Genomic DNA, 11,410 nt, shown 5'->3' with positions numbered 1-11,410 from the left:
GCAGTGGTACAGCTGGTGTGTCAACACGGGCTACAGATATTAAACGACCCCGCAGCCACATTAGAAAATCACTACAATGCCAGTTGGATCGACCTCACTATGGTGACGTCCTCGATGGCATCTTTAGAATACGAGTGGCATGTTAGTGACAAAGAAAGCCTCGCCGAACACAAACACATTGAATTCGGATTCAGTCCAGAACAGCCACCTCCATTGGGACGTTTGACACTTGCAGGCCGCGCCAGTGTCTTACAAGTCCTTCGGGATATGAATTGGTTTTCGCAGGTTCAGGGAGCTGACATCCCTTCCGGTGAGGCGTTAGAACTCATTACTAAATTTTATACCTTTTATAACAACCTGATCCGCCGTAATTCTCGCTTCATAAAACATGGTCCACGTACCCCGAAATCCTGGTGGACCCCGGAACTAGGGGTGGAAAGAAACAGGGTACGTGCCATGCGACGCAGATATCAGATGGCGCGTCACCCGGCCTTTCGTACACAATTGCGGGCCCTGTTTGCTCGGCCGCGAGGCACATACAGAAAACATATCGCCCAGGCTCAGGAGAGTGCTATTAAGCGATATTGTGAGGAGTGCTCGAAGAGGTCTATCTTTGGTCTTCCTTTCCAGAAAGCGTTTAATAAAATTAGGACGCCTATACATCTGCCAGCGCTCACCCTACCGAATGGTGAGAAAACCACGGACACACTGCAGTCAGCAGCTCTGCTCCTCCAAGCTCAGTTTCCAGCGGACGGAACGATTCACGATAATGCTTTACACACGGCTATCCGACTAGTAGCCAACAGCCAAGCGGTGAGCCGCACGGAGGACAGGGCCTTTATCCATACTGAAATAGAATATGCGATCGCGCAGGGAAGGTTCCGCTCCCGGTCTCGACGGTATTACTCTTCCCATGATCAAAATTATTTTTCAATTTCATCCAGATTTTTTCTTGTTTATCTTTAATTCGGCATTAAAATTGGGTCACTTTCCTCAAACTTGGAAAAAGGGCCGGATTATATTTCTTCCGAAAACAGGTCGTCCTCCTGATCTGACGTCATCCTATAGACCGATCGTCATGAATTCTCTATTCGGTAAAATTCTAGAACGGCTCCTTAACCCTCGAATTTATTTATTTCTCTATTCACATGGCCTTATACATCCTAATCAATTCGGCTTCACACATGGGAGGACTGCCGTCTTGGCCCTATGTGCCCTGCGAGAGCGCCTCATGCAACTTTAACAGAAGAAGATACCGGCATTGATCGTTGCACTTGACTTCAGGGGCGCCTTTGACTCCGTGTGGCACCCGCTGGTGCTTTACTTTATGCAAAAACACGGCTGTCCACGTAATGTTTAATCTGCTAAAGAGCTTTCTCCGTGACAGATTAGTAGTCTATCGATCGCGTTCGGGCGAGGTTTCTGCGTCACATACGCTCGGCAGCCCTCAGGGCTCTCCGTTGAGCCCACTTTTGCGGAACATAGTGGTGCGTGGCCTATTGGAACTCCCAGTTCCACGGGGAGTTGTAATACAGGCGTACGCGGACGACATAATCATCACCATTCCGGGCAAGAACCGGGCGGTCATCGAGACTGGGAGAGGCGGTTTTGACCTCGGTAAATGACTGGGCGCGGGTGACACGCGTTAAGATCAACACGGCGAAATCGTTCTTCATTGCGTTTCCGCACGGATGCAGCTCAATGAAGGCGAGTGCTCTCCGAGTGGTTGTGGGTGATGACCGGTTACAAAGGAAAGAAAAGCTGAAAATTCTTGGGGTGCTATTCGATTCAAGATTAGGTTTCAAAGAACATGTTGATTATATTCGAGAAAAATTGGAACTTAAATGGTTCCCAAAATTACGGCATACTTACAAATGCATCATTGGGTAAATCCTCTTGCCATAAGGTTACTGTACAGGCAATCAGTGCTTCCGGTCATCACATACGCTGCACCGGTCTGGTGGCCAGAATTTCCAGACAGCCTATTACATGCAAAAATAATATCATTACACAGAGTTCCATTAATCACTCTGACAGGGGCTTACCGCACGACGCGTACGTCAGCCCTACAGGTGCTTTTGCGAGCGGCACCGCTTCCTTTAGAGTTGTAGCGGCTTCGTGCCGAGTTTCATCTATTCATGCTTCGACGGCCGACCTGCTACGGTACCGAATATTAGATCCCTTTAACAGTCGATTATCCATACGATCAATGGCTCGATCACCCAGCAGAATGATACAGATGCTCCTTTGAAATACTGAGCAACACAGAGGTAACAATGAAATCGACCGAGCAGGCACTACACATATATACAGACGGCTCGTATTCCGAAACCTCTGCAGGGGCGGCATATGCAGCAATGGGCCCTCGAGACAGAATTCTGAAAATAGGTAAATTTAAAATAGAAAGAGCTGGCGGTGCGTACTGTGGGGACGCCATAGCGTTTCTCGAGGCACTCAATTACGTGGCAGTGTCGCGAACTAACAGGCCAGTTAAGATTTATTCCGATTGCCTCTCTCTGTTATCGGCAATCGCGGCACTACGGTCGGTTGATGCTCGCATAGTAAACATTAAGAGAGTGCTATGTAACCTGTCAACTCACACAGACATAAAATTATATTACGTACGGGGCCACTCCGGTGTTTTAGGAAATGAATTGGCCGACGAGGCGGCAGCGAGTGCTGCGCGATACGGTTTGTTGCGCAGCGCTTCTATATCTATCCATTCCATCAGAACAAAATTCTACAAACAGATGGATAGAGAATGGCAAAGCGAATGGGCCACTGAGAACGCCAGTACAGCAACTTACTTGTGGATACCGACAATAAAATCCATCCCGGCCTTTTTGCCATCTTACAAATCAATAGTTCATATCATTACTGGACATGGTAGATTTCCGTACTACTTGGAAAGATTCAATCTTGCACCACATAACATGTGCCTCTGTGGGCTGGTCTGTCAATCGTTTGAACATTACTTGACTGAATGTCATCTAACAGCGGCACTCGCGGGGCAGCTTACGGGCGCGCCGGGGGGCCGTCTTGACAGGGCCGCGTATACCCACACATTTTGGGTCCCAAACAAAATCGGGCCATCCTCATCAGAATCACCATATTATCTACGAGGCGTTGCCAGATTATCCACGGGGCGCACCGCGTGTGGACGCGTCGTAGGACGCGCTGTCTGCTCCGCGTTCTAATACCCGATACCAATTTCATTTTTCATTTTCCTTACCTTCTCAAATAAAACAGCGAATACGTCTCAGTTACAAGCGCAGCTGGGCAGGAGCACTTTGTTCTACGGCAAGTAAAGTCCATGTTCTGGCCGGCCAACTCTTGAAATCACAATGAGTGCGCCGGTCATGACCAAGGGTCGTAACGCAAGGCCAGACGTGCATGCCCGGTGTCGTGGCTGACACTGAAATCCAGCGGCTGGGACGGCCGTCGGCCATTGCTCCGGCAAAGGGATCGGTCAGCGCCTACTGCTGCCAAATTCATAAAGACATCGCTGAACATCCCCACCGGTCGGCTTGGGGGTCGTGGTGGACCCTTTACTCCAGCGGCTTGGAGGGGTATGCGAGCGTTTACTAACGGCTCGGACGTCAATGGCAATTTAAGCTTGAAACACACCAGTCTGGCACACGGCACAGGTGATCTCATTAAAGCTCACACACAGGTGTGACTGAAGAAGATACCGAACGCACTTACATTCACGGCGGACGAGTGGCACGTCTCAGCAGACGGCTGTTTCAGGTCTTGAATGATATTCATCAACTAAGCATCTGGGAAACGCCCGCCCACGCTGCGTAAGAACGGACGTCTTCGTTATTTTTTTTAATTGCAGTATCATAGTAAGGCTCTTTATGACCTCTGCTCTTTTCACCTTGATGGAGCGTGGGCCTCAAGTTTCGAAGATTAAGGTCGGTTGCGTGGAGCGGGCGGAGCGTCTGGCGTCGCGTTCGCACTGCGCGCTTGCCCGGTGGAAATCTAAAGGGATGAAGAAGAAAAGGAAAGAAAAAAGAAGGAGAAGGAAGAAAACGAAAAGGAAATTACTATTTGCATCGGATGGGCCGGCCTGGGTGCTTATACTCAGCAGACGATACTTGTTGGCCTGATTACTTTGTGCGAGACCCAGGGAGACGGCGCTTCGGACGTTTGGCTGTGACGCGAGGATCCGCAGCGGCTTCGTTGTCCTCAGCAAATCGGGTAAAAGGTACACAATGAATAGCACATAAGGAAATGATCAGCATTCGATCAGTACGCAGCCCACAGTAAGCACGACTATTAGCCAAATACTTCGGTTCAATCATAAGTGTCTCACCCAACATACCCTTGTTTCTTATCACGACACATTTTTCTTTTTCTTATTATGTTGTAAAAAAACTGTCTATAGGCTTAGAGTTCTGCCTTCCCGCTTTTAAGTGTGTGTTAGTTGAGCGTCTTTACGGTACGCTCCGCTCCGAGCTGCCCCGCTAAGCCACAGCGGAGCGGCGGTCGATTTTCACGTTTTAGTTACACGTTTAGCGTAGCGGAGCGAACCTTTCGTAGTTGGAGCGCCCCCTGGCCAAATTCAGGGTAATGAAAGAAAATAAAAACACCTCATGATCACTCTTATACAGTAAAACGTATATATGTATATATATAACTATTCATCCATGAAGTGTCTAGACGTGCGCTTGTAATGCGTTACCGGTCCGTTTTATCCAATGCAAAATAAAGCGCCGTCTTGGGGAACGCCACGTGTTAGCCAGCGCGCTTGCTTTTTGCATCCAATCCAATCCGTTCTGACGCCAACGCTAGCCAAAGCGCTGCGAGGCACGCTCCGCTCAGGCAGCTTCTAAGCGGACCGTGTTCCTCGCTCCGCTAGCCCGCTTACGGCTAAGCGGACGGCGCATGCGCATTCGCGCTTCCGCTCCGCTTACCTGCTTAGCGGAGCGTAAACGCGCTCAACTAAAGCTCTCTATAAGCGTGTGGATGGGAGGCGCAGCTGGTGACAGCTCGACAGACCGTTTGTCGAGCTGTCACCAGCTCGACAAACGAGGGTGGGTAGATAGCTTTATATCCTGGCTAGATTAATAAGGACTTAACACACTCACCATCAGTTGTTCATGATATTACTTTTTTCAAAAAGGGGAAACAAAAGGAAACAATTAGTCTGTTCGCCCAGAGCCCTGCCTTCCAGCTGGTAGGTGCGTGGATGGGAGGGGCAGCGCTCGGAAACAAAACGACAGACATAACCCAGTGGCCCATTCAGTACAAAGTTTGTTAATACCTTCACATTGGAAACAAATTATTGAATTCAGTATTTGATTTACTACTATTATGATTTGTATCATTAATGACCACTAGATTGGTAGCCTAGGAACATTCTGCTGGTCATTACCATTGACCTATTCTTTTCCAAAGTTTTCCAGTGTCTTTTCCCAGCACATGCATCCAGTCTTTGCTGCTTTCGGAATTCACAAGACAACCAAAGCTATCAATCGGGCACCTGTTCTATGGTCTCTCCACATCGTCGTCACATTCTTCATGGTACATCAACGCTTTATGCGGGGCTTCTCTGTCCTCGCGGAAGGAGTTTTGGGACATCTGCAGTTACCGTGCCCACCATTTATTTTTCTAATTGGCTTTTATATTACATTACGCAGGTAGGGCTTTTGCCCCTCATTTTTTATTTACCATTGGCTTTAAACCAGTTATTGCTTTTAGTAGGTACGGGTCTCCCCACTTTTCTTTAGTTTGTTTTTATTTTCGGGGAAAAGACGAAATCCGGGGCGGTACACCCGCCACATAACTCGATAGCGCCAGGGCAAGCTCAGCGCAACAAACAAGGCGGAAACTTCAGTCCTGGGGTGCGATCGCGCAGACAGCTCGCTTTTCCGTTCGTTCGGTCTGGCTGCGACGTCACAAAGTAGGCCGTCCGCAAGATTTGTGAGAACGGGAGGGAGAGCACAGCCAATAAACGAGCGAGCCCAGCCCCGGAAGCTTGCGTCACCAGTTTGGGCTTCGATCGGGGACGATACAATAAGTGCAGCATGTTTGTGATGCTTTAACAATTAAACACGTAATATAAGAAAAAGTTCTTACTGTTGCAACATATAATCTGCCTCGGAAATGTCATGCGAGAGAAGAAAACTAATTTAAGCGGCATATATTTTGGTTTAGTCCGCTAGGTGGTATCGCACACGCCAAAACAAATTGGCGGGAGCGCGCAGTTCAATTGCATAATCGCCGTTTGTCGGCTGCTAAATGTCGTCCCACAAGAATGTCAGGCTTGGCCCTCACGTGTCGCCACACCAACGTGAACTGTTGGTGGCCTTCATGGAGGGCCACCCGTACCTTTTGCGGACATCGTGCGCTCTCACACAGGAGTGCACGGTGGAGCGTAGGCGGCAGCTTTGGAGTGAGCTCGCCGCCCTGCTGAACACAGAGGGCCCGGCCGCCAAGGCAACGGAACAGTGGCAGGTGTTTTGGCGGAAGGAGGTATTTCTCTCCCCCCGAGATGCCGCCGCAGCTTCCGCAAGTCAAAGGTGAGTGCGAGGAGTGGTTCTGTTGCTCGCGATAATTACAATGCTGTGCGTAATTGCAGCGGCACGGGTAGAGGCCGTCTGCCCGGCCTTCGTGGCCGTGTCATCGCCTTGGTTGGCACCTCCACGGTGACGGGAGTGTGTGAGCCCTTCTTCCAACCGCTCGACAAGGTAAGCCATTGACAAACGCGCCAAAAAACGGGAGGACGCGACAGCAATTTACAGTAGTTGCGCCGTGTGTACTGCATCGCGTAAGCAGTGTTATACCCCAATCACGTAGGCCGCTTCATTCGCGATCGCGCCCAGTTTAGATAGAATTTTTCGACAGCCATTGGCTCCTTTCTTCATTCCGCGGAAGGGAGGCAATAGAAATAGAGAAATTTTGCCCCGATCGGGATCGATTCAGACCAAAAGTGCCTGCGTGACACTGGTATAACAGATATAGTTTTTCTTCCTTTATGTGCATGTGTTTGCTGCTGGCATGCACAAGACGGTTTACTACTGGGATTTCAAGAGATTTTTTTTTTCTGCTGTCATAACTCTACGTTAGTTGCACATTGGGAGGAGCAGATTACGCAAACTTGACAAAACTGCTTCTTCGCATCTTATACATAAAGCAGCCCGCCATGGAGGTGACCGTGCGAACACAATCTGTGGGCACTACGGCTGGCACAAGCGGCCTTTCACGTGAAGGTAAGCTTTTGCTCTTCCCTGTTGCCTTCCTGTTTGTGGCATCTGTTTCGTCTATAAGGAACGCAAACTATTTCTACTCTAACCGTTGAGTGAATGTACCCTTTATAACCAATATAGGAGCACTGCAGCAACCAGAAGTGGTCCCTGCCGAGCCACTGCCCCGAAGCCCTCCAGCCACTGCACAGCCTGCAGCTGGCCCTGGCGGAGTGAGAAGCAGTAAGCGAAAAGGAAATATCCTGCAATGTCACAACTTGAATGCACTGGACGTAACGTAGTTGTGCGTTTAGTTCATTATAAAGTGGTACTTTTTCCAGGCTACCAACCCCGCGTGCAGCGCCGGTCTCGAGGCCCTCGTCGGGTATCCCGTTCAACCAAGGAGGCCTTGGTTGAACGGCTCGCCGACGACTGCGCCAGAAGCGTCGTACAGAACGACGAGACAAACGAAGTGCGTGCGCCCTTGCCTGCTTTATATGGTGGAGCGTAATAGAATGACAGTAGACAGGTGTAAAATTTTTTTAGCAATTTGATGAGCTGCACAGGTCACTAACTCACATACATGGCTAACACGTGTTTCAATAGCTGAACTGAAAAAAAAAAGACTAAGGGAGACGGACGAACTAAGGGAGACGGACGAGAACATCATCATACATTATGTACATGGTCATAAACACGGTCACTTGCAATCATTAACACAATGTAACAGCTTCAAACACAGTAATCACTGCCATTAGCATTTCTGCAACAGGCAATAACTGGGTGGACTAGACAACAGGGACACTTGCAATCAATCACACAATAACAGCTTCATACATTCCTATTTCCACTAAAGCTCTTTCTTTTGAGCAGTTTCACAAACATGGCAAGTTGCCTGTAATTAAATCACTCGTTTTAAAACACTGACTCGTATGACTTACTCGTTTCAAGCCTTGGCCGCCCGCTTTGAAGTATTAGCTAATGAATTTTTTCGCATATGCTGTAATTGCACCACACACTTTAGATTGCACATGCAGTGTGATAATTCTCCCCCATCACATAAAAATATTCATGTCTGAAACATTTTTCCCGAGGCAGCGGGGTAAATTTAGTGGCATATGTAAAACACACCTAAAATGCTCTGGGCCCTTCATCTTCATAATTATTTGCAAAGGCTGTAGCTAACTCACAGTTCAAATTTAGCCTGCACATCGCCGTAAAGTTTCCTTTATTTTGCCGCACTTAGAAACACTATAGCTTGCATAGTTCATTGAGGACGATGGAGAACACAAACCTCAATAAACTATTGAAACATAAAAAAGGAGAACACTGTTGATTAATGAGTTGCAATGGTTGTAATTAAGGCAGTAACATGAAAGCTTTGCCACACAATACACTCAGGACTGTGGCTATTTGCACAAAGTTTGAAGTTGGCAACTTGTTCGTGAAGGCTGGCAAACATCACGCATTATGGCAGTGCGACAGCTTGCAATGCTTGAATAACAATTTATATACTGGGTCCAATACATGCTTTTGCAACAAAATGCAACATAGGGCCTAGCATTCTTTGCTACAGTGATACATGTCATCGTCGCTTGCCCATCTGCAATCCCAAATTCATTGCTATGCAACTTTCCGGCGGCTCGAAAGCATAAAAGTACATATGGTATTGATATTTCTTTGCACAACTACATGAAAAGCAACAACAAAAGCAGATACAATGGTGCAGACAGACAACAACATAGAAAGTGTTTGTCCTTGTCCCCATAACTGATGAACATGTGGTAATCTGACTGAGCATACATGCAGTTGAGCGCCTTTATACCTAAAGTGCTTGGGACCACCAAAATCATCAGTTTTACAGCTCACTTTGTAAAGATCGTGCACAGCACGCCTCACACTAGGAACCGACCGAACATAATTACTCTTTCGTTATGCAGGTCACTTTGCTGTAGAGGTGCTTGAACGATTGTGCGGGAATGGATGCTGATGTAATGATTTCTTTATAGCTCCTTCGTGGTATCCGCCAGGGCGTGGACCGGCTGGCTGCAGCTACTGAGCGGGTCGTGGCTGCTGTGGAGCGGCAGGCTGACCAAGTTGCGGAGGCACTGCGGCCAGTGGGCCAGCTTTCGCAGCTCCTGGGCCAGCTAATGCAGGAGTGAGTGGCTGCAAGGAGGCAGTAAACAATGGGAAGTTTTATAATTTATTACTTTTATTTTTTTATTATTTATTATTACTAGTTCATTATAACTTTGATCTCGTTTTCTACATTTATATATTTTTTTACTGATCTCTAAACTTTGAGATGTTACTCGAAGGTAGCAGAAATAAAATAGTTATCTTATTTCCGTTATGTGCACAAGAAATTGCATATTATTTCTGTAACTTTATCGTTAGTATGTTTTAGCATTTTTTGGCAAGTATCATTAATATGTTAAGGGTGTTTCAGTCATATGAGTTTGATGGCAGTCAGGCTAGCGTTGCTCTTTCTGTACTCTGTGTTGTTGCACTGAGGTCCAATTTTTTTTTCTTGCAAGGTTCCATATCCAGCGTCTACCTGAAATCACTAGATGGCTGCTTTAGAATTGTTACACATTACATATAGTGAAGCTAACTCTTGAATGGAAATCATTATTTGGCGCCTGACGGGGAGATTCTCCAGCTAACAGTTGATGCCTTGTACACGGAGAAAAACAGTATTAGTGATATTGTTTTCAACTAGATCGTGTTATTCCTGCCATTTATATCGAAGTACAGAATGCTAGTCAGGCTTGCATGATGTTTTTTATTTGTATGCTTACCACTTTTATAATGAGAGGGTAATAAGTGTTACATGAAGCACTTCTGGCTAGCCACATAGGCTCCTGCTGTGATATTTTTTTGCTACTACTTCCATGTAACTTTATATATGCTAAGCTGCAGCTATGGAGTGTTTTACTGTACCTGATACTGAAGAGTAGTTCAAGGTGCTCTGATATGCTACAGCAGCACGTTAGTCCAGCTCATTGTGACATATTTCGTCACTGTTACTACTTCAGAAATGTTGTATGTGGGGTGTATCTGAATGCAGAAATTGTAGTGGCTGACATTTATCTGTATTTTTTTTTGTCACACGAGCATGTTTACAAAGTTGAAACCATGGAGTACATTAATGTAATACCATTTCCTTGAGCTACACCATGTCTTGGCTTTACTCCATACTGGCTGAATATACTACATGAACAATGTGCCCGTTGCAGTGTGAAACGAAATGTTCTTGTGAAGTTTCAATCTAGCTACCCAGCTGCCTACAGGGGTGGACAAAAATGTCGAAATGGCGCGACAAGTCTTCGTGCAAAACCTACCTCTGTCTGTTTTGTTTGCAAAATTCCCTGTTATAACAGTGTGTCATTTTGTATTTTGTGTTTCTAGTTGTTTAACAATAAAATTACAAAAGAAAAAAAGAACCCGGAAAAGAGATGCAGCAGCACACCCGCTCAGGTGCTTGTGCTGTTTTTTTGTATTCTCCTTGAATTCGCGTTCCCATAAAGAACTAAGTTGCCCAGCAACACTTTTTTAACGTCTCTCTTAAACTGTTTCTAAACCTTTTGTTACTGTGACACACCCTGTGAAAATCCGCAATGGAGATTTCAGTATTAATCAAAACAAATATTTTTGAAAATGCCCTGCATCCTTCTTATCAAGGGCGACCATTTCAATTTTTCAATGGCATTATGAGGTTTGCCTTTTCACGCCTATGTTGGAGAACTCACCTGGCTTTACGGTTGAGCCGTGCGACGAGTCTGCTGTTGCTGCCTCAGCCGACGATGCAGCGCACGCAGGTGAGTGGTACGTCAGGTATAGGAGCCGCAGAGAACAGGTTGACAACCTGGCTCCTCATCTGCTCTGCCCTCATCAGCAGCTCCCTGGGCGTTTCTTGCCGGCAGGTGTGGTGCCCTTCAGACACAGGCAAGCCCTGTTGCAGCGGTGGCTGGTTGTCCTCGGCCTCCTCATCACTGTCCTGCAGCTCCGGCTCCCCTGCCTTCAGAGCAATGTTGTGGAGAGCGGCGCAGGCTGCCACGATTGTGGCTGCATCCTTCGGCTCATAAAGGAGTGTCCGGTACCTTTGAAGGCACCGGAACCTTGCCTTCAAGACGCCAATACCCCTCTCCACAACGTTCCTCATGGAGGCATGGGCCCGGTTGTAGCGCCCCTACGGAGTGTCAATGCCTGGATGGCCT

At 47.2% G+C, this 11,410-nt stretch overlaps 1 protein-coding gene across 1 annotated transcript; it reads right to left on the bottom strand.

Moving 5' to 3' along the window:
- Nucleotides 1-8,874: 8,874 nt before the first annotated feature.
- On the bottom strand, nucleotides 8,875-11,355 carry LOC142563462 (uncharacterized). The gene is made up of 2 exons (XM_075674014.1): nucleotides 10,943-11,355; nucleotides 8,875-9,356 (listed from the first exon to the last, which is right to left on the bottom strand). Exon 1 carries the CDS (start codon nucleotides 11,353-11,355, stop codon nucleotides 10,987-10,989), a length of 369 nt encoding a protein of 122 aa, XP_075530129.1. The 3' UTR covers nucleotides 8,875-9,356; nucleotides 10,943-10,986.
- Between the last annotated feature and the right edge of the window lie 55 nt (nucleotides 11,356-11,410).

Source organism: Dermacentor variabilis, chromosome 11, assembly GCF_050947875.1.
Source record: "Dermacentor variabilis isolate Ectoservices chromosome 11, ASM5094787v1, whole genome shotgun sequence".
Taxonomy (NCBI): Eukaryota; Metazoa; Arthropoda; class Arachnida; order Ixodida; family Ixodidae; genus Dermacentor; species Dermacentor variabilis.
Note: the sequence above shows the minus strand (reverse complement) of the source record. Positions and strands in the feature narration are given on the sequence as shown.